Source organism: Volvox carteri (genome assembly GCF_000143455.1).
Source record: "Volvox carteri f. nagariensis unplaced genomic scaffold VOLCAscaffold_11, whole genome shotgun sequence".
NCBI lineage: Eukaryota > Viridiplantae > Chlorophyta > Chlorophyceae > Chlamydomonadales > Volvocaceae > Volvox > Volvox carteri.
In genome coordinates this window covers 1,843,798-1,869,417 of record NW_003307554.1, presented here as the reverse complement: position 1 = coordinate 1,869,417, position 25,620 = coordinate 1,843,798, and the positions used below count along the sequence as shown (strand labels likewise).

General features: G+C 58.4%; 5 protein-coding genes across 5 annotated transcripts in view; 3 read left to right on the top strand and 2 right to left on the bottom strand.

Annotated features, from left to right (window-relative positions):
- The window catches only part of VOLCADRAFT_89210 (uncharacterized protein), a gene marked incomplete at both ends in the record, with an annotated part of 12,437 nt that extends 9,135 nt beyond the window's left edge, over positions 1 to 3,302 (bottom strand). The window contains 5 exons of the mRNA XM_002948705.1: positions 190 to 458; positions 941 to 1,303; positions 1,478 to 1,575; positions 1,925 to 2,169; positions 3,261 to 3,302. Of these exons, the coding sequence (XP_002948751.1) occupies positions 190 to 458; positions 941 to 1,303; positions 1,478 to 1,575; positions 1,925 to 2,169; positions 3,261 to 3,302 (1,017 nt within the window). The remainder of the gene's footprint in view (positions 1 to 189; positions 459 to 940; positions 1,304 to 1,477; positions 1,576 to 1,924; positions 2,170 to 3,260) is intronic.
- A 1,727-nt stretch (positions 3,303 to 5,029) lies between these two features.
- VOLCADRAFT_58694 (uncharacterized protein) lies at positions 5,030 to 7,963 on the top strand (the record flags this gene model as incomplete). Its single annotated transcript, XM_002948840.1, has 5 exons — positions 5,030 to 5,133; positions 5,747 to 5,852; positions 6,620 to 6,873; positions 7,245 to 7,458; positions 7,742 to 7,963. Coding segments are annotated over 5 exons (900 nt in total), but the record flags the coding sequence as incomplete, so codon positions are not given.
- A 4,419-nt stretch (positions 7,964 to 12,382) lies between these two features.
- VOLCADRAFT_58621 (uncharacterized protein) lies at positions 12,383 to 14,564 on the top strand (the record flags this gene model as incomplete). Its single annotated transcript, XM_002948839.1, has 6 exons — positions 12,383 to 12,501; positions 12,588 to 12,712; positions 12,930 to 13,195; positions 13,740 to 13,934; positions 14,151 to 14,239; positions 14,462 to 14,564. 6 exons carry the CDS (start codon positions 12,383 to 12,385, stop codon positions 14,562 to 14,564), a joined length of 897 nt encoding a protein of 298 aa, XP_002948885.1.
- Positions 14,565 to 14,678: 114 nt separating this feature from the next.
- VOLCADRAFT_104079 (uncharacterized protein) lies at positions 14,679 to 17,326 on the bottom strand (the record flags this gene model as incomplete). The annotated part of the gene is made up of 2 exons (XM_002948704.1): positions 14,679 to 16,873; positions 17,161 to 17,326. The coding sequence occupies 2 exons, from the start codon at positions 17,324 to 17,326 to the stop codon at positions 14,973 to 14,975; spliced, it is 2,067 nt and encodes a 688-aa protein (XP_002948750.1). The 3' UTR covers positions 14,679 to 14,972.
- Positions 17,327 to 17,902: 576 nt separating this feature from the next.
- VOLCADRAFT_89206 (uncharacterized protein) lies at positions 17,903 to 24,191 on the top strand (the record flags this gene model as incomplete). Its single annotated transcript, XM_002948838.1, has 13 exons — positions 17,903 to 18,066; positions 18,251 to 18,389; positions 18,988 to 19,106; positions 19,438 to 19,546; positions 19,994 to 20,119; positions 20,603 to 20,703; positions 21,142 to 21,291; positions 21,586 to 21,766; positions 22,212 to 22,413; positions 22,590 to 22,768; positions 23,179 to 23,295; positions 23,626 to 23,790; positions 24,015 to 24,191. The coding sequence occupies 13 exons, from the start codon at positions 17,903 to 17,905 to the stop codon at positions 24,189 to 24,191; spliced, it is 1,929 nt and encodes a 642-aa protein (XP_002948884.1).
- Positions 24,192 to 25,620: the final 1,429 nt, after the last annotated feature.

Below are 25,620 nucleotides of genomic sequence, written 5' to 3'. Positions count from 1 at the left end.
CGGGGCCGCTGCCGCCGCCAGCAGCCCGACATTGGCATAGTTGGGTTGCTGCTGCTGCTGCTGCTGTTGTTGCTGTTGTTGCTGTTGTTGCTGTTGTTGCTGCTGCTGCTGTTGACGTGGCGGTGGCAGTGCTGCTACTGCTACTGCTCCTGGTGGTGAAGGTGGTGGTGGAGGCGCTCCAGTGAGCACCGGGAATCGGCCCTCCCCGTCCTCCCCCTCCTCCTCCTGATTGCCCCGGCGGCCGTTAGTTGCGGTCCTCTCCAGCAGCCCAACCGCACTGTCCCTGCAGCTGCTGCTACTCCCCCTGCTACTGCTGTCACTGCTGCTGCCTCCACCGCGCCTCCCGCTACTGCTCCTGTTCCTCCCCCGCCTAGGCAGCCAGGCCAGCACGGGGCACTCCCACACCGCCCCCGCCTGGGCGGAGGGACTCTCCGCCAGCACACCCTCGAACCGCCAATCTGGGGCGGCAAAGAGACATACATACAGGCGCACAGGCACATGCAGGTGGCTCCGTGGGTCAGTTCGTCCCGGTTGAGGTGGCCCCCGGACGTCTTCTTCTTCTCCTTCTTCTTCTACTACTACTACTACTACTACTACCAGTAGTAGTGGTAGTAGTAGTACATCCTTCAATAGCTGCAGCTCGTCCGCACTACTAAAGTTGGATGTCAAGGACCTCAAGGACAATCTCAGAGACCCGATGATGATGACTTAATCAATAGAAAAGGCGGCAACGCGGGTCGGTGACGTCATCATCGCTTAGGACTCACTCACGCACCTGGGGGATTTCCGGACTTTGAGGACGCCCTCCGGCAGCACCGTCATGGGTCATTTACCTGATTTCCTGGCATCATAGCATTTCCACCCTCCGTCTCCCCTCCAACCACCCAACCACCCCGGTGGGAACACCAACCACCCAACCACCCCCACACGCACTGCCCACCTCTGCTGCTGAGCCGCTGTGTGCTGTACGTCAATACACAGCCACGGGAGGCGGCGGCCCGGTAGTCACCTCGGCCGGATCCGACCATAACCACCCACCGATCACAGCCGCCGCCGCCGCCGCCGCCGCCACCCGCGTTGCCGCCACCACAGCCGGCGCTGAAGTCGTCATCAACGACACTAACCCCCCCCACAACCTGACCCCCAACACCCTTTTCGAGCGCCGGGTGATGACCCGCGGGTTGGTTCCGGAGCGGCCGTGACAGCAGGAACGGATCCCGGAAGCAGTTGTACGGCATGCCGGGTGGCGGCGCGTCCATCCAAGGCCGGGGTTCCTTAACCCACGTGATCAGGTCGGGATCATCTACGGCGTCTCGCGGGGAACATGACAGTTGGGGAGGGGGGGAATCGGCGGGTGGGGTGAGGAGGGGGGGGAGTCCCTCACCCCCTCTCTTCCCTCACCCCACACATCCCCAACACACACATACACACATACATACGTACACACATACGTACGTACATACGTTCACAAACACACCTGGGTCCGCTGCCCTGGCCAGTAACTGCCGCTCCTCCGCCAACTGACTAACGGTGCCGTACATACCGGGCACGTCAGGCGGCACCCCGGGTCGTAGCCTGTGTGTTTTGTCCCCCCGGGTTACAATCCCACATGGACATTACCGTCGTGGGGTCCGGGGGCGGGGCCCCGGGGGGTGGGTGGCCGTGCGGGTTTGAATCCAGGTCTTAGGGTTCCCCTTCCCCCTGTCTGAACACGTGTCCCCTTTTCCCCCTCTTTCCCCCGGTGGTTGGGGGAACCTCCTGCGGTAGTTGGTTCGTTGGACGTGTCGGCCTGTTGACACGGGGTTCTTCTTCCTGCACAACTCGACTGGGACCCCCCCCGTCTCTCTCCCCATCCTTCTATCCCCCTCGTCAGCTGCTGCGAAACCCCCCATTTCCTACCCCCCCTTCCCTCTTCACCTCTCACCTGACCCCCGTATACAAAATGGTGGGCACTCCCTGCTCGTCCACAAGGCTACAGCCGCTAAAGCAACCCGCGGAATCCAAATCCCATTGCTCGATGGCAGTAGCGGTAGCCGCCGCGGCCCGCCGGCGACTTTTATTGTGCCGATCTTCATCACCGGAATCCATATTCGTATCCGAAGTCGTGTCCCGATCTGGATCTGGATCCAGACCGGTTCTGCCCGGCAGCAGCGCCGGCGGCAGTCGCCTCTACCGCACTAAGTCGGTGCTCACCACGTGGCCCCAGGCCAGCCCCCAGGTCCACTGGGTTCGGTTGGGGAGGAACTGGTAGAAGCTGAGGGGGGGAGGGGCAATCGCGAGGGGGGGAGAGAAGCAGGAAGGCAGAGGTAGTGGGGGGCAATCTCATGCAAGAAGCCACGGATGCGGGGCGGTGGGTTAGGGGGGAAGGACGAACCACGAGCGAGTGAAGCTGATGCCAAGGAGGAAAGACTGCTGCGGCGGATGTGAAGAAAGCATAACTAACCAATCGGCGGTTGTGAAGAAGCAGTCATCGCGATATGGGGAGAGCTAAGACGAACCACGAGCGAATGAAGCTGATACAGCAGCCATAGACGGATATACTCCTCACAGGATTAAACACTGATACTGCATCAGGAATATTTTATTTGTAAGGTAATGGCCAGTGATGAACTGGAGGTTTAGTGGGGGGTGTGAGGGGAGATGGAAGGGGGGGAGATCTTGACGGGGCGATGCCTCGGGAGAGGCGCTAAAGGGCGGCGCTGGGGAAAGCGGAGACGCGGGAGTTTGTTTCAACCTCAAATCCAAAAATTTTGGATTTTTCTTGGATTATTTCTTGGATTTCTCGGATTATTTTTTTCCTTGGATTTTTTTGATTGGATTGGATTGGGCTTTTTAAATGCAGATTATTATGTGGTTGTCGTGTGCTTCATACGCCCTAATCCCCGGGGGGATGGGGGCTTAGGTGAAGGGAAGAAGAGAAATGGCTTACAACGAAACAAACTCCTTCATGGCAATATCTCCTGCCCGCCCGGGCCCCCCGCTTCCAGGGATGCGCCATGCTAAGAGGTGATGCGTCAAGGGACGACAGAAATTGTCAAAGGTTAGGACGTGGGCCCGCAGCTCTCTTCTCACCCTCCCTCCCTCCCTCCCTCCCCCACATATACTCACAGGTGATATCGGCCGTTATGGAGGAGGGGACCGTTGGGGTCATTGACCTGCGGCAACCACAATCACCACAACCGCTAACGAGGTTTTCTTGAAGGGAAGAGGGAGGGGGAAGGAGTATGTGTGCGTGTGCGTGCGTGTGTGTGTGTACCCACCCATCCTGTGGGGGAGCCCAAATGGAAGATGGGCGCGGTCATGGAGGCGTTTGTTGTTGGGCGCTCTTTGGCGCACCGCCGTCGCCTGATTTCCGGCGATCCGGACTTTAGAGAGCGTAAATGCAACTTTATGATCGGAAGGGGTACGCAGTTTCGAGGTGCAGTTTTGTGTTTACATCTCTGAGCGAATTCGGTGGTGTTTAAGGCGTGGCGAGCTGTTGGCTGAACAGTGCTGAACCACGACGAACCACGGGCCTCTTGCGTCTAGTCCTTCGGGCTTGTTTGGAAGAGGAAAAAAGTGCAGCTGTAAGGTACCTGCACTTTTAATTGGACTGCTGATTGCTTCGTGCTAGGTCAAACGTGGATACGGCATGATGACATAAGGCTAGGGTCTGGCGTTTTCGTGGACTGCATGTAGTTCGAACAACTTGACGTCGAAGTTAGATAGTTTTACAAGGGAAAATGATCTAGGCTAATTCGCAAGCACTTGCGCAACGGGATTCGCGCAGGGCTTTCCGACAACCCGTAGTTAACGACACCCCGGCAAGAACTGGCCTTACATCCTCCCCAGCCGTTGTCTTTTTGCCCAAGCCATGGGAAGGCGAGGTCGGTCCCTGTTCAGTTTGATGCTTGTTGGATGCGGTGCTGTTGCACTATACCTGTGGAGGAATCGGCGCCATGCGCGGGACTGCAAGAGGGCCATCCTTGCGGCAAGCGATTACATGCGTGATTTCGTTAGGAAGACGCTACGACAACAGGTGCGCAGTCCTGTGAGGCCGACCCTACCACGTGCTGTGACTAGTTCCAACGCAATTTTACGCAAGCAGTTCGCCCCGCGCAGCGAGAGTCCAAGAAATGCGGAGTCAAGGCAAAGCTAGTTATTACAGGTAGAAAAACTCACCTATATGTCTTCCAACTATGCTTGCCGGCGGGCAAGCACAGCAACTGTAACGCCATGCACGTTTTCCCGGCATGCTCTACCGTCCCAAGCCACACGGATATCGCAAAAGAACGACGCACGTGCCCTATGTCTGTTATCCTTATGTTAGCCCTCTCCTTACCAAACCTTAAGGAGGTGCTTGCGGGTTGCCTAAGCAGCTCTATCTTTTCTGCCATCTCACTACTCACTATCCGCCAACCTCGTCATCACGTCCACCAGCACCTCTCTCCTCCCCCTTGCTTTCATGAACCTTATCATGCACCCAATTGTACCACAAACCCACCCTGGTTCAGCCGTGCAACGACACACGCCCACCGTCTCCGCACGCGCCCCATGCATTCTCGCACTCGCTGGCCCTCCATTCTCCTCACCCCCCACCTCCGTACTGGGTCCCCTTCCCCCAGGCCTGGGCGCCCCCGAGGCCCGGCCCCTGTCCTCCCTGGAGCAGCTCCTCTCTTGGACCCCACTCCTGGCCGCCTCCCTCGACCCAGATGCGCCCTTCTGCCAAACGTACAACGCGCCCCTCAGGCTGCCCACCCCCGCACCCCACGCACTCATCGCCACATCAGCGCCCATCAGCCCAACCTCCGCTACCCAACCGCCACCGCCATCACCGCCATCATCTCTGCCTCCGCTACCACCACCAGCGCCTCAGGCAACCCAGGCAACAACAGCAACGCCGCGACCGGCAGCTGGTTCAATAGCGACCCCCTTCGCCTCCGCGAGTGGGCAACAACACGACGACGAAGGCGCAGGAGTACGACACGGTTGCGGTGGCAGCAGTGGTGATCATGGCGCTGATGATGGCAGTTGTCGTGTCGGTGATGGGTTTCCCCCCGCCGGTCGTCCCCGCCTGCTGGTCTGCCATGACATGATGGGTGGCTACCTGGCGGACAGGCTGGTGCAGGGGGCGGCGGACCCGGGGTTCTTCAGGTGGGAGGGGTGGTGGGGTGGTGTGGGGGGTGGGGGTAAGACGAACCAAGCAGACGATTGAAGCAGATTGGAGTGGGGTGGTGGTGGTGGTGGTGGTGGTTGGGGGGGAGGGAAACAGGATGGATGGGAGAAAGCGGGCCTTTGCGGTTTGGGAGAACCGGGTATAGCACAGAAAGTTGACAGAACACAAGTACTAATGTAACCCCCACTTCGCATGTTCCGTCCTCGGGTGCTGTTGTGTTAGCGACTCCTGGGAATCTGGTCGGAGCCTCTTGAGACTACAATAAATATTCGTATTTACTAATATATTAGTTAATGAAATAATTGGTTCTAATAGATTTCATGGAAGTTAGTTATGGTAGATGCGGAAGGTAAGTGTTGGTGCACTGTCGTACACAGGTTTTGAAAGGCTGTCAGTTGTTAGTTTCCTGCTGTGAATCCTCTACCCACCCCAGAATCCCGTTCGTCCTTCACCCCCCGGTCTCCTTTGCATATACCTCCCCCCTATTGTACACTCTTTCCCTGGCAGCAGCTTCACTCGTTCGTGGTTCGTCTTTCCCCTCCCTATCCTTTCCAAACACCCCCCAACCCCCCCCCCAAACCCCAAACCCAGGTTGTGGCATTGGGACCAAATCGACATCTTCATCTACTTCTCCCACCATCTGATCACATTGCCGCCCCCCGGGTGGATCACTGCGGCCCACAGAAACGGAGTGAGGGTGGGTGGGGGTGAGGGTGGGGCTGCGTCTTTGGGGGTGAGGGTTTTGGGGGCCGGGCGGGTGGGAATGTGTTGTATCCTGGAGGGTGTGTATCACGGGACTCTGACATCCGCCGATCGGTGCATTTTCTTTTGTAATGCCGTGACACAACAGAATAGATATAGGGTTAGGGCGTATTCCATGTCCCCTCCCCCTTGGCAGCACCTTCACTCGTTCGTGGTTCGTCCTTTCCCCTCCCCCCTCCCCATCTCCCCGTGTGCCGGAAGGCATTGAAGTAACCTCAGCGTTTGGTAGGAAAAGCGAAAACACAATTAATACAATACATGACAATGTTGGGAGTTTTGTTTTGTTTGTGGCTGTGGCCACTGAGGCTCCGGAACCCACCATGGGCAGTTCGTTATATCTCACCGCGCTGGGCGCCGCCCCCAGTAACAAGCGTCAGCTTTGGACGTCGTCGTCGTGCCGTTGGCAAATAACTAGTCGACCTGGGTTTTCTGTATTTTACGCGAGAGTCTAATCCCCCTCTCCGTCCCCGCCCCTTCTCCCCCTCTCCCCTCTCCCCTCTCCCCCCCCATATCACCTAGGACACCGGCAGCTCTCACTTCCATCCACTTCCTCTCGCATATGATTCCCATTTCCATCCCCCCCCACACACACACATCTTGTTCTGCTTCTTGTACACTCTTTCCCTTGGCACAGCAGCTTCACTCGTTCACGTGGTTCGTCTTTCTCCCCCCCCCACACACACACACCTCTTCCCTTCCCAGGTCCTGGGTACCTTCATCACGGAGGCCTGGGAGGACGGTCGGTCCCGCTGCGAGGCCCTGATCGGCAGCAGCCCCGCAGCGGCCCGCGACACGGCGGAGCGGCTGGTGGCGCTGGCGGCATTCCACGGCTTTGACGGCTGGCTGGTCAACATAGAGAACGGTGTACGGTGGCAGACAGTGCCGTACATGGTCACCTTTGTGGGCCACCTGAGGGCGAGGATGGTGGAGGTGGTGGGGCCGCATGCACTGGTGGTGTGGTAGGTGCGGGTGCGGGTGTGGGTGTGGGTGTGGGTGTTTTGTTCTACGGAGGGAGGGGAGGGGGATGAGAGGTGACGGGGGAGAAAATGGGGATCAGGAAGAAAAGCTACGACTGTATTTGGAATTTGGCGCTGGCTGCCGTGCTTTAATGAGTACGGCTGGGTTAGCTTAAAGCGTTGGAGGGGGGCTGGTTCATCTGCACTGTGGAAGAGATGGCAGGAACAGGAGGAGCACCACCACCACCACCACCACCACCAGCTGGGAGAGTTTTCTCCTAAGGGGCTTTTCCCCCCATGTCGCCTTTGGAGTACGTCATGTCGTACACTGTCCTCTCGTACACCGGCTTGTCGTACGTCATCTTTTGCAGGTACGACGCCGTGACGACGGAGGGGCGGCTAGCCTGGCAGAACGGCCTCACCCGCCTCAACGCGCCCTTCCTGGACGTGGCGGATGCGCTGTTTGTCAACTACACGTGGAGGGAGGGGGCGCCGGAGCAGGCGGCGGCGGCGGCGGGGGGCCGCGCGGCGGACGTGTTCATGGGTGTGGACGTCTTTGGGCGGGGCTCTTACGGCGGCGGCAAGGTAGGTGTGGTACGGCACGTACGACACGTATGTCCAAAGTATGGTAGGGTAAGAGGAAAACGCACAGGCAGCTTACTTCCCCCACAGATTGCCCGATTGCCTCGTGGCTTTCACCACTCACCACCCCTTTGAGTGCGAGCGTTTTTCAGCTTCTTGTTCTTCCCCCCCTCCTCTTTCTTGCTGCACGTTCGTGCAAAACCAACACCCCACGCTCTCCACCCCTCCTCCCCTCCGTCTTTACATATATGCACACACACACATACACACACACGCACATCCGAAGGACAACTGCTCGGTGGCCCTGTCCGCTGCCCGGTCTGCCGGGGTGTCCGTGGCGCTGTTCGCCCCGGGCTGGGTGTATGAGGAGTTCCCCCGGGACACGTTCCCGCGGCGTCAGGAGGAGTTCTGGGGCCGGGTGAGTCGTTTGTGTGTCGGCAGGGCTGGGGTGGGATGGAGGTTCTGGTGGAGGTGCTGGTGGAGGTGCTGGTGCAGGTGCAGGTGGTAGGGGGAGGGGGGAAAGGGGTGATGTTGGAAGGGGGAAATGGGGGAAAGACGAACCACGTGCGAGTGAAGCTGATGTGAGCTGGGAAAAATGGGGGGAAGGAGCGGGTGAGGCATGGGATTTCCCCAGCTGGATGTGCTGTCAGTCAGTTACACCCTTTATCACCCTCCTCCATCTTCCCCCTCTCCCCTCTTCCCGCCTCTACACACCTCTGGCACGTCTCACTCACTTTGACGTCCTTCCTTTGGGCGTATTGCCATTCCCCTTCAAGTCCCCGAAGGGGAAGTGTATGGGACGGGCTCCGTGCAGTCCGTGCCACCATGCCAATGATCCCACCCTTCCACACCCCTTTGCTCGACATATACTCGACACACCCTGGCTAACCCACCCACCCAACCAACCAACCAACCAACCAACCAACCAATGCCACCCGCACCGGCAGATCCGTGCCGTGTGGCCTCCCCGGCCTGCTCTGCTTCAGCGCCTGCCCTTGGCGAGCTGCTTCGGGCTGGGTGCGGGTCGGGCTGTTTGGCTGGGGGGCCGCCGGGTGAGCAGCGCGCCCTGGTACAACCTGGCAGCGCAGGATGTGGTGGCGGAGACCACCACCACCACCACCACCACCAGTTGCTGCTACAGCAGCCTCCGCCGCGACCAGGCAGGTGCAGGCAGAAGCAGGGCCTCGTACCCCCTACGGGTGCAAAACACCCAGCAGCTTGCTTTTCACGGAGGCTCGTGTCTGACACTAACCCTGGCTTCGCCGGGGGAGGAGGAGGAGGGGGAGGAGGGCGAGGCTGAGGAGACGGAGCCGACAACGGCCAAGACCCCGGCCTTTTCCCACGTACACTCTAGCAACACCCGCATAGGGCCCTGTTGGCTACACCAGCTGTACTCAGCACATCTGCCCGTACCCGCCGCCGGCCTAGATTTGTCGTACACCGTGGCCTGTTCGGGAAGCAGCCGCGTGGCGGTGGTGCTGCGTACGGCACCGCTGCTGCCGCAGTCGACGGGGGCTGGTGGTGGTGGTGGTGGTGATGTTCCCCGGGTTGGTGTTGTAGTGGGGTGTTGGGGAGCTGGCGACCGGGGAGTGGTGGAGGCGCTGCGGACAGCAGGTGGGTGAATGAGTGGGACCGGGAGGGAGGGAAGGAGGACGGGCCGGGGATTGGCCTCTTTCATCGAGCTGGTGCTTAGATTCCTCCTGTGGCCATAGTACCTATGTATGTATGTATGCATGTATGTATGTCGATGTACCGCCAGTATCGGCGCAGCGGGTTCTCTGAAGGCTATTGCCCTCTGTGAGTGAGTGTACGTGTGCCTCTTGCGGTTCGTGTATTCTGAGGTTGCAGGGTACACGTGTATAGCCTGTACGGCAGTCCCCACCGGCACCATGACGTGTCCTCTGGCACAGCTCGGGGCCACACCAGCCGCTACCGCAGTCAACCCCGCGGCCACCGCCGCCACAGCAGCGGCGACTTCCACATCCGCCGCCGCCGGCTTGCCGTGGGTTACCTGCTCCGCACACCTGCCGTACAGCCTAGTCGCCGGGCCGCCTGGCGGCAGTGGCGGTGGCGGTGCCGTCGTTACCGCCGTCGGCATTGCATGCTACAGGACGGCAGGCGCCGCCATTTCCGCCAGTGCCGGCGGCAGTGGTCGTACATCAGCGCGTGGCAGTACGACGGGCCATGTGGGCAGTAGCGCGGTAGCAGGTTCGGCGCCTGCTAGTGGAGCAGTAGCAGTAGCAGCTGTATCGTCGGACAGCGGCGGCGGCGAGGGAGGGGCTTACCTAGGATATCTCGGTAGGTCGGGCCCCGAACCAGGCCTGGTCTGATCTGGAACCGGTGTAGTGGGTAAATATGGGGGAGCTGAATGAACGGACGGAACACCAGGCCACGTGGGGGCGTGGAGGCTCTCCCTGTGTGTCTTATATGTGTGTTTGTGTGTATGTGTATATTGAAGGGACGCTATGGGGTGGGGGGAAACAAGCACGGGGACCTGAGCCGCATGCTGCATTCCGTCCTCTCTCTCTTTCCGTCTTTCCTCCTCTGTGAGGCAAGGGCCACATTTCCTACAGAAGGACTAGTTTGGCGTAATATATTCGGGAAGTAGGAAAGCAGCTGTCCATTGTATCTGTTACCGCGGACAAAAGAGCTTTCGATAGGGGCTTAGGGCCCATCATGGCTCGTGTGGGCGTCCGGTACAGCATCGAAGGATAGTAACACCCTTCCGCCCCGTCCGTGACAACCGCGTCCCCCCCTTTTCCCCCTTCTTCCTCCTGCCCCTTCCTCATCAGGCCATTTGGTCCTTCGCGAGCACCACCCAAGCGACGTCCCCCCAGCTCCCACCCTGGAGCTAACAACAGGGGGAGGAGAGACGGCACCAGCTACAGCCAACACCACCACAGCCGCAGCCACCGCCACAGAGCCCTCGGCAATTACTGCCGCCGCTGCCGCCGCCTCGGCGGCGGCAGCAGCAGCCGCCGCAGCGCTGGGCCTGCCGCTGGCGGCAGCGGCACCGCCGCTGGTGGCAGTGGCAGTGCCACCGCTGTCCGGCGGCTGTTGCTTCCGAGTACGGTGGGGCCGACCTGGCTGTAGCCGGACGAGATCATTGAAAGGTTCGTCTTCTTTCACTTCCCAGCTGACTATGGGGCCCGGCAGCAAGGCGGTGGCTGTGGGGGGTGAGGGCCCGCGGGACAGCGGGGAGCTCGTGGACTCAGCCGACGGCGGCGAGGACGTTGACGACGATGAGGACGAGGACTGGGAGCGCTCGAGTAGCGGCGGCGGCACCGCAGCCACTGGCGGCTCACCGGTAAAGGTCGTGGCGCCGGCGCTCGGGGGTGATAGCGAAGGCGACTTAACACTCGGCGTCGGCGGTGTCGGCGGCGGCGGCGATGATGCAGATGATGCACGGCTGCTGACGTGTGAGTTGAGTTGGGAGCCGCAGTTTGAGGTGCACGGCACGCCGCGTCATCGTTCGTACCATATCTGGGCGCATTTCAGCGCGGCGGTGGCGCCTGCGGCGGGAGAAGGTGCTGCTCGACCGACGGCAGCGGCGGCGGCGACGTCGCCTTCGCCGGCAGCTACGTCGTCCCCTGGTCTGGTCACGCTGCGCAACGGTGGTGGCGGCGGCGGTGGCGGCGGTTGTTGTGGCGGAGATGAACGCGAAGGCGCCTGGGAGGTGAGGCAGAGGAGGACGAGGAGGAGGAGGAGGACGAGGAGGAGGAGGCGGCTGTGCATGTGTGTTTGGGCGGGGCCCGAGGGAAAGGGGGTGTCGGGTCCAGCATCTGCGTGTATACCTGGCCGCCCCATCCCGGTCCCCGACCCCCCTCCTGTGCCCCTGCCGTCCCCGTCTGCAGTTGCACATCTACCCCGGATGATGGAGGAAGGATGAACTCAAAAAAGTACACGTAAAGGAAAAACAGGCTCCTAGTGACACCTTACACGCATGTCATCACCCGCTCTGTATTACCCTTCAAAACCAAGTATTGTAGAGCCCGTTTTTTCCACGCACTCGCACACTTTCCCACACACACCCTGCTGTCATCACGCCGTGTTTTCCTTTATGGCAGCTTCTTCACCCCGACTGGAGCGGGTCGGTGTGGGTGGGTGAGGCCTTCGTGGCGCGGTATCGGCTGGTGGAGCTGGAGGTACCTGGCTGGGCAAGGTCGGTGACGCTGCTGGTGCAGCCCGTGATGTGGGAGACGTCGGAGCTGGGGCAGATGCAGCCGCTGGCATGTTTGGGGACGCCGCAGGTGTGAGCGACGTGCGGTGGAAAAAAAATCGGTAGGCGAGCAGGAGGGAGGCGCGGATTATGCAGGCGTTCAGCGGCCCTTGGGACGCAAGGAGGGGCATCAGGCAGTTTGTTAATGCCTTGTGATTTTTAAGGGTAGGCGTAGACGGGGGTGAGTTCGTAAGACGGATATGGTGGTAGCTGGAAGAACCCAAAGTGATGGCTGTTTGGTGCAGGTGAGAGTTAGGAATGTGGCGGAATTGGCCGACCATTCTCCTTCGAAGCGCGGCTTACACGGCGCGCATATGAGAGATTTGCATAGAGAACTGTTTTTGGTTGAAGCACGCTCTTCATGCTTGGGTTTAGGGTCTCTGGTCAAGGCGATCAAATGACAGTTTTGTTTGTGCAGTACCGGTACGACGCCGAGTATCGAGGAATCGAGCATTGTTCGGCATGAGAGATACTTATTCACGCATGACAAATCGTTTGGCGCTTGAAACGTCAAGTCGCAGAATGTATGGAAGGTGATATGCCTTGTCCTTGAGGTCGAGAAGGGAAATGCGTCGTGTATGCCGACAAACGGTTAGGAGTACCTCCGGCCTTTACGTCGCACGGCGGTCTCGCGGAACTTTTAAAGTACAATGCTCGCTGACAAGTCATGTAACTACGCCTTCAGCCCCGCGTAACCTTGCATCAGAAATGCGCAGTCTTAATGGTTTCATACAGCGCGTGCGTGAATGTAATACTGGTCTAGAAGAGTTGCATACTTTGACACCCTTTGTCGTTGATGGCAAAGAAGTTGGAAAGCTAAAGCCCAGGTGCGCAAAGCCTCCAATTGCCCTTCAAGGACGGATATCCGCATCCGTCAAACAAGTCAGCGAACAGCCGTGCCACTTTACTACAGATTTGTGGAACAAACGCGACGTTTTCCTGAGGTCTTCGTCGTTGAAGGCACTCCTGGTCCATCAGGCCGGGTCAGCCTGGATGCTGACTTGGACTCCTGCGACAAGCGGTCGGCCAAAATAGCGGGTGGGTCAGACAGCGCCTCTGATGACACATCTCTAGCTTCTCAACTCTTATCGCCTTGAGGCCATCGTCTGTGATACTGGCGAGGGCACTCCCCTTCAACCTCTCTTTCCACCTACTCGTTCTTCTTTAACCTCGTCAGTGTTTTTCGCCTCCCTGCATCCAATCCGCCCTCGCTTCTTCTCCGTATCTCCTCCCCTTCGCCCCATCACCCCTACAGATGTCTTGGACGTTCTCCGAAAGGAGAGTTTTATCACTGGCTGGCGTGACGAGCTGTACCCAGTGGTTGCTTCATTCGACGACACCCCACTGCTGCTGGTGGAGAGGGCAGCCGCCACCCACCTGGGCATCAAGGCGTACGGCGTACACGTCAACGGTTTCGTACGAGAGCCCCACACAGGGGCTATTAAACTGTGGGTGGCACGCAGGTCCATGACAAAACCCAACTGGCCCGGGAAGTTGGACCATATTGTGGCGGGAGGCCAGGTGAGGGTTGGGGTTGGGGTTGGGGTGGGAGAGGGAGTGGACCTGGACCTGGCGGCGGCTGGTTGCCAGAGGGTGGAACAGGTTGCGGTTGGAAGGAGCCTTGTAATTGCACCCTCACACATCCTCTACCCATCCAACCCCTTGATGATCGTTTCCTTATTCCTACCTCCCACGCACATCATCCATGCCACACCCAAAACCCTTGAGCATATGAAGGACGCTATGAAGTGGGAACCTGAACGTCTGGCGAAGATGCTGGAATGTATATGGTTCACTCTAGACACTCTATTGTTCCCTCTGGTCGTTAGTATAATTTATCACTTGCTTTGTCTGAAGTGCGAGGTAGGATGGTGCTTATAGGCGATCTGGCAGCCCTTGAGCCCTCGGCTCGTATTGGGTGATTTGCAGTACGGGGTACGCAGCCCCACGACCATGTAACACACACAAATACACACACACACACCTGGCCATGCTGTTCGCGAGCTCCTTGGTGGTCTGTCGTGACGATGAGCCTCGCTTGCCTCGTCCCTCTCTCGCGGATCAGCCCCACGGTCTGAGTTGCCGGGAGAACGTCCTCAAGGAGTGTGCGGAGGAGGCTGGGATACCCGCCGAGCTGGCGGCTACAGCCCGACCCGTGGGGGCGGTGTCGTACCTCACCATCGCCGCTAACGGCTACAAACCCGACGTGCTGTTTTGCTATGACCTAGAGCTGCCCCCAGACTTCGTGCCCATGCCTCAGGTGGGCCGGGTGGTAGGAAGTAGTTGGGTTTAGTTGGTGGTGGTTGGGAACGCTTTATATAGTGGAGGATCCTACCTGCCGTCCTAGAACTGCATTGATTTCCTACCCGCGTTGAATTTCCGGGTGTTGTTTTCCTCCTGCCCACATGTTTCCACATATGGTCCCGGGCACATTTCGCGCTGATACCGATTTCCCTGACTGACGGTTTTCTCTCAGGACGGGGAGGTGTCAGAGTTCAGTTTGAAATCCATCGAGGAGGTGGCGGAGATAGTGGCCACCACCACGGAGTTCAAAACCAATTGCTGGTGAGGTGGGAATAGAAAAGGGAAGTAGGGAGGGGGGAATCCGGGACTGGGGTGAAGATGAATCCAGTACATGCGGCGCCGCGTCGGCGGACAATCTGCCGTAAGTGACAACCCGCCGATTGGGGTCCCTTCCCCTACTGGAGATCAGCAGAGGAAGGGTAAGCGTTGATAGGCGGATGAGCGTCTAACTATCTGTCTCCCATCTCTCCTACCTGGCCACAGTTTGGTAATTATCGATTTCCTCGTCCGTCACGGGTACATCACTCCGGAGCAGAAGGGCTATTTGCAGCTGGTGGCGGCGTTGAGGAGCGGAGAATGCAGCTGATGGCTGGGAATGAGTCTAGGAGATGATTGGGAAGAAGGAATAACATAGGCTAGCTCCATGCTGTTAAAGGATAATATATTGTTTTTGTGGGATTTTTCATGTAGTGATTGTGTTCTGAGAATGGTTTGTTACAATTGAGAAAGATGTGGATTTTCCCATTGCATGTTATATATGTGTGGATAGAATACTTGCATGTCGTAATTTAGTACAGCATACTAGGCAGCAGTGTGTGCACAATTCTTACCGACATGACATTGTTCATCAGCCAAAAGAATACACTGTGCCAAAACAATCCAATATACCTAATAACGTAATGCATTGACAATGGTCTGGCCTATTCAACTACCCACTGCATAATTGAAGTAGTAAAAGCACATCCCTGCGCACCATCATTAATAACGCTACTTACTACCGACTTGGCGTCACCACAACAGTCCCAGGCCGACCCTGCAAACCATCCTTTCCCTCCACATCCTCCGACTCGTTCTCCACCAACCCTCCTGCCAGCGCCGCATCCACTGCCGCCTGCACCGCTGAATCCACATCGAAATCCAAATCGGGATCAACCTCCAGATCGATTATTTCCCCCTCTTCTTCCTCCCCATCCATCAACTCCGCTGCCCCCTCCTCCTCCACCTCGTCTTCCGCCTGCCAGGACTCCACCATCCCCCCTCCCAAACCCGACATCTCCATTGCTGCTCCTGCATCCTCAACAACCATCAGCTGCACGCCATCCTTACTGCTCACCACCTTAGCCCCCGGCCCCGCCCGAGCCGCCTCCGAAACCTCCAACCGGTCCACAATCTGCACCTTTATTCCGTCCACCTCCATCTCCCGGGTCAACTCCGTCATGCCCTGCGCCTGCATGACACTCAGCTGCTCCAACCCTTCCACATACGTCTCCAAGCCCTCTGTCAGCTGCGCCAAGATGTCCTCCGTCACGAGACCGTACCTCAGCACCGCTGCCTCGATACGAAACTCCGTCGCAACATCCGCCGCGGTCTTAAGCGCCACGAGCTTGCGCTTGTCGCCCTTGGAAATAGCCTTGCGCGCCGCGCCGCGGTCCCGTTTGAGGATATCGCTAAACACTTCCAAACGATGCCGCCTTAGTGCCTCGTGCTTCAGTGCCACCATCAAGTGACTTCCAGAGCCTGGGGAATGAACGCGAATAAGTTCCAGACACGTCCGCAGAATATCCGGGTCAGCAGAGTCCTGGTTAACCAGCTCGTCCAACGTGACAAGCATATCGTACACGTCGTATGCAGATGCGCGTAGCCAATCCTGCTGTTCATCGTCCAAACCGGGCTCCGCTTGCACCGCCTCCTCCACCTCGGCCACAATCGTCTCACACTCCTCCAGTAGCCCACGTAGTAGCGCCAAATCCTCGGATTCGTTGGCGCGGTTCCACGCCTCGCTGGCCTCGTTCACGTACCAGGCATGCGCCTCCGCCAACGTGTCCCGAAGCTGCTCCGAAACCGACGCCTCCAGCTGACATCGCGCGCAATGGCACGCGTGGAGGAGTGGTGACAACGATGACGACGGCAACTCCGCAACAGCCGCCCCCACCGCGACACCCTGCTCCGCCATCGCCTCCGCCACTGCGTTCTGCCGTACATCCAGCGGTGCCGTCACGGCTGCGCCAATGAGGTTCCTCGTCAGCGAGGCCCCCGGCGGCAGCTCTTCCGCTAGGTGGACAAACATACGATCAGCCACCACCAGCTGTGACGTATTTGGAACGCAGCTATGACCCATTAGCGCCGCCTCCGGCCACAGGCCCACATAGCCCATGGGCTTCTGGTGGCGCGCCTGCATAGCCGCCGGGTCCTGGGAGTCGTCGGCAATGGCAGTGCGGCTAAGCAACCGCAACAGCCGCCTGGAATCTATACCTGCTGCTGCGGTGTCGCGCCCACGACTCGACCAGAACTTGACGTCCAGTGTTGACAGGTGAGGGAGTGTTTGAGGTGGCTGTGGTGAAGCAGTCGATGCCTTGGCTTCGGTCGCGGCGGCTGTCGGGGACGCAGGAGGGTCCTCCGGATTGTTTGGAGTGGACGAAGGGCCAGAGGTAGCGGAGGAGGAAGGGGATGGTGTAGATGGACATGGTGATGTGGGTCCTGGACGGAGAGACTCCAGTAATGACAAGACGCGGCGCTGTGGAGGACTGGGTCCATCTTCCAGGAGAATGGCATGCAAATCCTCCAGCTCCGGAACTTGCTGGAAGCCACCCTCAGCCATGGCAACTGCCGGCAGCACGAGTGCTAGCTCGCCGGGTAGCATGGCTCGTGTGGTGCACAGAACTGGCAACGGCTCGCCTACGAAGAGATTGTAACGCAATCAACAACAATTGCAGGCGGGTGTGTGGAAGTCAGGATAAGGAGATTTTTAACAAGAGGAAGATGTGGCCAGGGCTTATCAATTAGGCATGTCCCCGGATAAGTCAGTTACAAGTCCTGGCAGGAAAAAGCTGCCGGCCCGTATCGGGTTACCCGGAAGGTGATTTATGGTGGGTCTAGAGGCCCTCCCCGGTAGAGGAAGCGGGGTGCGCCTGCTGTAACCACCAAAGCCAACGCTACCTAGTACTGGTCAAAGACAACCTTACCTTGAGGCTGGTCGATCTTTAACGAGCCTACAAAGCGCTGGGCTTTGTAACCGGCGTCTGTGTACATTTGGTAGCAAGGCATGAGCGCAATTTCTTGCTCGTTCTCCAAATCCTGTTGGGCACTGGCGGCGGCTTGCTCGGACTCGTCTTCAGGATCGAAGGCCATTGTACGCTCAGCTTTCTTTGACGTTTTGGGTGGTTCACCAAAGCCTTTGAAGCCTTGGTTGCTTGCAACCTTGCCGCCCTTAGCCGCCGGGCATGGTAGGCAATTTCGATGGCGGCGTGGCTGAGCGAATGGCGGCGCAGAGGTGGTATAGCAGCATCGACCCGAAGTGCTTTGCAAGTTAACAAAAGAGGAGAGGATGCGTTCACGCACTGAGGGGCACGTTGCCTGCCCGCCGCTAGCCAGAGCTTGCTGCATAGCGACAACGATCAAGTGCAGTGAAGCAACCTAAAATTAAGTTTTCGTCACGCGCAGGCATTAAGTATAGCGGTTCCTTGCGCTTCTTGTCGTACCACGACAGACCCTTGTTTAGAGCCACTCACTTTTGTGCACCCACTACTGGACAGCTTTGGCAAACGGCTGTTAGATGTTGTTCCTTCAAGGGCTTAAGCGAAATCTATACCAGCTGTGCATGGCAACATCTTGAAAGCTGAGACGTGTAGGAGGCATCGTGGCTGTAGGCATTGACCTGTATTCCATTCTGGGTTTCCCAAGCCTGTGTGCTTTGTAATAAATATAATGCATTTGTATCAACGACAAGCTGTTCCCGAGGCTCGGCTGGACCTTTGGCAACCGAGGACTGCCGTTCGGGGCCAAGCTCGAGGACGTGAGGGACGTCTGCGCTGCCATGCAGCAGTCACCACAATTGCACCCGCACGAGCGGCAACAGCGCTAGCACCCAGGTACACCCATCCGCTGCTGACCTGGCTGACGCCTGTGCAAGCTAATGTCATCGCACAAGCTTCCGCCGTGGAGCACCACAGGAATGACTTATCACAAGTTTGTCGCTTTTATTATGTTACTTTCAGCAACCATTAAACCTCACCCGCTCGCGAAAACCTAAATCCGTGCACTGTGCATCTGCAGCCGGCTACGACCTCTTGGCCGAGTTGACGACAATCCTCTGGATATGGAACGCGATATTTGCAACATCATCAGCAAGTATTCGCCCGAGTACGTCAAGAGCAGGGTGTTGCGCGGGCCCGCCGATGCTGTCATGTGCATGGTACGAGAGTTACGACGGTTTTTACGAGGGCATGCTGCAAGGCTTGCGGCCAGGGTCATTGCCTTGCAGAGAGTAATGTCATACTGGTATGGATACGGATGAGGTGAAACCACATAACCACTGAAGAACGCGTCTCGCCCCGGTCGTTTTCCATCTTACTATTAAACCGTTCGGATCAAGTGTGCGCTAAGAACTCACCACGGCAGGCGGGGGTTCCGGGTTTCACATGGCAACTACACGGTGTCTGTCTGTCTGTATGTGTATATGTGGGTGGGTTGTGGGGAAGTGGAAAGGCTGCGGGAAACATTCCAAGGATTCCCGCCCAAGTAAAAACCACAAGGGCAGGTGCAGTCAACGCAGGCACCAGGCTCCCCCCGGCCCCCGGCACTCCCACCTTCACAAGATGCTTCCCCGCCCTTCCCTCCATATCGCCCTTTCCCTCCATATCGCCTGCCTTCCTCCCCCTTCCTGGGTGGTCATTGCTTCCTCACTTCGGGCCTATCCTCCTTGGCATCAGCTGCTCGCGTCCGTGTTTCGTCCTCCCCTCCCCCCCAACCTCCAAATACCCTCTTCCCACCTCCCCCTTGTCCCTCTCCAGCTACGTATCGGCGAGATCACGGCCCGTGTGGGGTGGTTTGTGGGTATGCTGTACGCGGACCGGCTCCTGGGCCACGAAGACACCCCCGACAGAGTCAAGCTGCGGGCGGCGGAGCTGCGGTGGGGTTTGGGAGGGGGGTTGCTAGGAGGGGGTTGCTAGGAGGGGGGAGAGGAGGGGAGTTTCAGGGTTGAGGTGGGACCATGTGGCAGAAAGGGGGGAGGGACAAACAAACGCAGTAAGCACTTCCCCTCCCAACTTGACGTCTTGTGGGCCCTTGCGCTCGCTCGTCCTCCCCCTCCCCCTCCCCTTCCCCATCTGTGCCGGGTCGTGTCGATTAGGGGGGTTTCCTTTCGCCTAACCACCTCTTTCCCCCTGCCCCCGATCCCTCTCCTTCCCATTTCCCTAACAACAACAACAAAAACAACCCCGCTCCCCCTTTTTGGTATCCAGGGAGATGCTAACGGCTCTCGGTCCCTCGTTCATCAAGGCGGGGCAGGTGCTAGCCAACCGCCCCGATATTGTACGGGAGGACTACATGAATGAGCTGTGTGTACTGCAGGTGCGGACCGGAAAGGGGCGCGGGGAGGAGTGGGGGGGGGGGGAGACGAACCACACACGATTGAAGCTGCTGCCAGGGCAAGAGAGTATCAAAGGGGTGGGGGGGGTGGGGTAAGGCCCCGGGTTTACGGTTTGGTGCACCTAGTGCTGACGAGCTGCGGGCAGGGGGGCGGTCGAGTCCATCTACTTGGCTCTGCGTGTGTGTTTCGGATTGTGGAGGTGGTTGGAGGGGAGAGAGGGGCGGGGGGTGGGAAGAGAAAGGAGGGGAGGGGAAGACGAGGGGAGGGAGGCGCTGGATGTAAGGAAGGTGTTGCTGATCAATTGAAATAGAATCCAGATGCCGTACGATGCCGTACGACCCCACAGGCTGTAGCGGAGTTCAATCATGCTCCCGACGACGTTATTTACCCCCCTCCCAACCCGTACGACACCCCACCCCCCCGTTCAGGACGACGTTCCCCCCTTCCCTGACTCGGTCGCGTTCTCCATCATGGAGCAGCAGCTGGGGCGGCGGCTGGAGGAGGTGTTCTCGTCCATCAGCGAGAAACCCGTGGCGGCGGCTAGCCTGGGGCAGGTGGGGGGGAAGGGAGAAAGGGAGAGGGATGGGGTTGAGGGAGAAGGGGGGAGAGGGGGGAGGGCATTTAAGAGGAAGGGTGTGAGAGAGTTGGAGGTGTCTAGAAACACCGGGTAACACTGAGGAGGGGGGGAGCCGGAGGTAGAAGGCGGGGAAGTGCGGGGCGGGGGGGTTATTGGGCCGTGCTTCCCTGCCGTACCTGGGTGCCTGAGTAACACGCGCACATGTGTGTGTGTCAAAGCCCGGGTAGTGACTCGTGATCCCCCGGGGGGGTTGAGGGGTTGCAGATGCTAATGAACTACACGACAATGCAGCTTACATGTACATAGAACTACACCACCACACACCACCACACACCACCACACACACACAGGCAACTCATCCAGACACACACAACCACACACACACACACGTCTGTGACATAAGCGCATGCAAACGCACATGTCCCTCTCCGCTCCGTTCCTCTCTCTCTCTCCCTCTCAGGTTTACAAGGCCGTCCTCCGCGACACGGGCGAGGAGGTGGCCATCAAGGTGCAGCGACCGGGAGTTGAACCCACCATCCTCCGAGACCTCTACATATTCCGGTGAGTGCGGCTGGAACCCCCTCTAGTTGCTGCTGCTGCTGCTTCCGGGAGGGGAAGATGGAGGCACCCCCCCCGGGCCCTGAATCATCATTTGAAGGACCCTGGCCCATTCGTACGGCCCGTGTAAAGATTGTGCGGAGCGAGGGGGCGATATGTTGTGGGGGGTTGGAAGCGACATGGCGGGGTGACGTACCCGCACCTGCGCACCCGCAACCCTGTTGGGGAGGAGCCAATGCAGCTCTCCCCCTGCCGCCTTCCGACACGGGGATCGTAATCCGTACAGACATGTGCTACAGACTGTACTTTGTGGCGACTGTAAAAAGGGGGGTTTATGTGGCGGCCCCTGTGTGTGATTACTGCCTCCCCCCTCCCCCTTGGCAGCTGCTTCACTCGTGTGTGGTTCGTCTTTTCCCCCCCTCCCCCCCTTCTTCCCCTCAGGCTCGTGGGCGGGTTGTTCAATGCCCTGTCCCGGCGGCGACTGGGTTGCGACACCCGGCTGATTGTGGACGAGTTCGGAGAGAAGCTTCTGGAGGAGCTGGACTACACGCAGGAGGCCCGGAACATACAGGAGTTTGAGAGGAACTTCAGGTGTGTGTGTATGTATATATGTGTGTTGTGTGTATGTGTGTTGTGTTTGGGGGTTTGAAGGAAACGGGGGGAGAGGGGGGAAAGGGGGGAAGGAAGAGGAATATCCAATACCTCCTTTCCCACCTCCCCCAGTTGACAGCCCCCGCCCGTTCTGTGTTCCCCACCTCCCCTCCTGACACTGCTTCTTGACATACCTTGCCCACCTTGCTGTGTGCTCGGTTTGCCTCGTACGTGTGTGTATCCCGTACGTTTCTGTGTGTGTGTGTGTGTGTGTGTGTGTGCGTGTGCTTTCAGGTCGGACCCCTCCGTGAAAATCCCCTGGGTCCGCCCCGACCTGTGCGGCACCAAGATGCTGGTGATGGAGTGGATCGACGGCATCCGCTGTACGGCACCTGACGCGATTCGCGGCTCGGGTGTGCGGGTGGACGACTTCATAAAGTGCGGGGTGGTCAGCGGACTCCGACAGCTGCTGGAGGTCGGTGCGGGGGAAGGGGGTAACGCGGATATGGGTGGACGTCGTGTGTGTCTGTATGTTGTGCGCGTATGTATGTATGTATGTGTGTGTATCTGTATGTATGTCCTGAACATGGGATGCAATGGCCACATGCGGCAGGGAGGGGAGGGGAGGGGAGGGGAGGGGATGACAGTCAAGGTGGGGTGGGCTTCCCCTGGGCCTTCTGTTAAGAGAGGGGTAGGGCCCCGGGGGAGACCTCCCTCCGCCCGTGGTGGGTGTGTGTTGCCGACGTGTGTGTTTTCTGAATGTTGGAACCCCTCAACATCGCCCTGCACCGACACGTCCACTCAACCCCGTACACCCATGCACCGTTGCACCCGTACACACTCGTACACTCCGATCATTTAAACCCCCACCCCCCACCCCCCCCACCCCCGCCCCCACACATACACATGCACACACGCAGTTTGGTCTGTTCCACGGCGACCCGCACCCCGGCAACATCTTTTGCCTGCGGGACGGCCGGATCGCCTACGTGGACTTCGGCAACGTGGCCCAGCTCTCCGCACGCAACAAGGCGGTGCTCATTGACGCGGTGGTGCATGCAGTCAACGAGGACTACACGGCCATGGCGGAGGACTTCATCAAGCTGGGGTTCCTAGCGCCCGGTAGGAGACACAACACATGACTGTATGTATGTCACAAGACATGGCGCACCCAACACGAATGTGAAAACCCCTAAATAAAAATCCCATCCCCCCCCTTCACCCCTCCCCCTTTGCCCCCGCGCCTCCACACCCCGCTTACATTCCCCATCCACACCGCCGTCGCGCCACGCTCACAGGTACGGACATCAAGCCCATAGTCCCGGCCTTGGAGAAGATCTGGGCTGACTCGAAGGGCCAGTCCCTGGCGGATTTCAATTTCCGTACAGTGACCTCCAAGTTCAACGAGCTGGTGTACCAGTACCCCATCCGCATCCCGGAGAGGTACTCGCTCGTCATCAGGTCGCTCCTGACGCAGGTAGGAGCTGTCTACTTGTGTGTAGATGGGGGGCGGTAGGGAAAGGGGGGGAAGGGGACGGAGGAAGGAGGGGGGCGGGGGGTTGGGGGACGGGGGACGGGGAGGGGAGAGGTGTTTGAAGCGCACAACGAGATGGGGGAGGGCAACCCGCAGTGGTATTGTGTTGTATCGTGTTGCCGTGCCGTGCGTCGCGTTGCGTGTCCTGTGATGATGGCGCCGGGTATTGGTATAAAGCTTCAACGTTACTCCTCCACCCCAGCACCCCACCACCCCACCACCCACCCCCAACCCTTTCACTTCCACACTCGTCAATGTCCCACCCACACAGCCCACACAACATCCTCCTACCCGCAATCTATTATCCGCCCTAAACCCCCCAACCCCTCCTCTCTTTCCCCTCTGCTCTGCAGGAGGGTATTTGTATGACTCTGAAGCCCGAGTTTCACTTTTTGGAGGTGGCCTACCCCTACGTGGCGCGGAGACTGCTTACGGACGAGGACCCCGCGCTGCGGGAGAGGCTGTTCCAGGTGGGGGGTGGGGTGGGGTGGGTGGGTAGGGGAGCGGATGCGGAGGTGCTGTTTACCCCTTCCCTTCCCTGGGGGGAGGGGAGAAAAAGGCCTGTTAAGGGGGGGAAGGGTGTTTTGGTGTGGAGGCTGCAAAAATATCATTGATGATGGGGGTGCCGCCACTTGGCGTTTGCTTTGCGACTTGCGACATGTGGTCGCTAGCTTGCCACCGGCTTTCATTGCGTACCTGAACACTTGTCGCAAACGCACATACATACGCATATACACGTGTACACCCACACGCGCACGCGACGCATACATGTGCGTGTATATGTGTGTGTTTGCGTGCAGGTGCTGTTCCAAGATGGCAAATTTCAGTGGAAGCGTCTGGAGAACTTGCTACAGCTGGCCAAGGAGGGCAGCAGTAGCCGCAGCAGCGATGGCGGTCTGGACCTGAGCGATACGGCCAAGGATGCATTGCGGGTGCTGCTACTCGACGAGAAACTCCGCACGCAGGTGAGACAGAGAGATATCGATTCCAATTTACTTTAAGCTATCGTGTTGATAGCTGTTTGGTTTATATCGGTTCTAAATTCAAATTCAAGTGATCTTAAAACTTTTACGGACCGGCTTTTATCATGGCGAATACCTGTACCTTGTTTTTCTATTTTCTTTCCGTCTTCTCTTTCACCCTTTAAAAGCTATGAAAGCAACGAACCTTCTCTCTGTCGCGTTCGCAGTTGATGTTGGCGCTCACGGAGGACAACAAGCTGCACCTGGACGAGGTGCTCAACCTGCTTCGGCTGGTGCAGAACGACATCAACCCGCAGAAGCTGGTCGGAGAGGTGGTTCGGGACGCTCCCGCCATTGGCCGGCAGCTGCTGCTCAGCTGGGCGGACAGAGTGCTGGTGTCATAATCGCCGTCCTGCTTCAGTTCCTGAGTAGAGCAGTGCGCGCGTGTGTATATCTATGTTTGTGTGAGCTGCGGGATGGCGCAGGAAAAGAGACGTGCAGCAGAATTTGGAGGAAGTAAGTGGCGAGAAGGTTTCAGAGTGGGAAGAGGGAGAGGTGCTGTACGGAAGGGAAGTACGGACAGAGGGGCGAAGAAATGTGGGAGTGGGGTAGACTGCGAAGAGTAGTAGGGAGGTTGGATTGTCAATAAGAGGCAAAACCCTAGAGTTGCCCTCCTCCCCGCCACAGTGCATGCGAGGGAGGTTCTGTTTCTGGACGACAAGGGGATACCGGTTGGCGGGTGAGTGAGGGTGAGGGGGAGAGGGAGAGACACACATACACAGACAGACAGACAGAGACGGGGAGGTAGGGGCGGGGGAGATCCTCGTAGTGGACGGGGGGCCGAGAGAGGGGGCTGTTGTGTGGGCAGTCACATGAGGACGGGTGATAGGGTGCGTGCGCGGAGAGGGGCCCGGTGTTGTAGGCGAGTGAAAGTGAGTGATAATATTGAACATTGCGTTGATGTGCGAACCTTGGGTTTGGGTTTGTACGGCATTCAGGTATGGGCTGCAGCTGCTGCTACTGCTGCTGCTGCTGTATTTGTCACCTGTTGCCCTGGGTTGCCTGCGGGGCTTCCCCCTTTGATGCTGCTGTCGTTGAGGATAACGGCGATGATGATGTTAAGATGATGATAATAATATGATGACATGTTTCGGCAGTTGCGGACCGACCGACGTCGGAGAGGGTTTCCTTTTGGGCGGGCGGGAGGGGGCGGAGCTGCTCTCGCCCTGGAGCACAACTTTTGTATTTATTGTTGCGTATGGTGGTTGGTTGGTCGTTAGTCTGCTGGTAGTTGGTTGTGGGGAGCGGTGGTTAAGGGTTGGCGCTGCACAATCCATGTCGGATACTTGAGGGTGCGTTTGTGTGTGTGTGTGTATATTGGCTGTCCTCTGTTGGGGCGTCCATGTGTGTGATGTATGTCTGTGTATAAGTGTGTGTATGTATATGTGTGTATGCAAGGAAGACAAGCACGCAGGCATTCGCTGCGACCCCCTGTACGAGGTTTGTACGAGCTCCATGTGAGCCGCGTCTTTGGGGAGATGATGGTGTTGGACCGTCGCTTTGCGGCTGTGGCGGCGGTGTGGCGGCGGCGGCTGCGGTCCGGCCCTGTCCTGTCATCTCCGTGCTGTTAATCATATGCTCTGCTGCCTGGTGCAGCTGCTAGGAGTTAAGGGTCCGTCGGAGGTGAGGCAGCGCAACGATAAAGTAATAATTGTTATGTTATGATGGCGTCATTTTAGACATATCTATCTGCACATTCGACCAATCATCTCGTCCTTGGCCAGGATTAGAGATCCGTTTGTATGTATGTATGTATATATGTCGCTGTCCAGG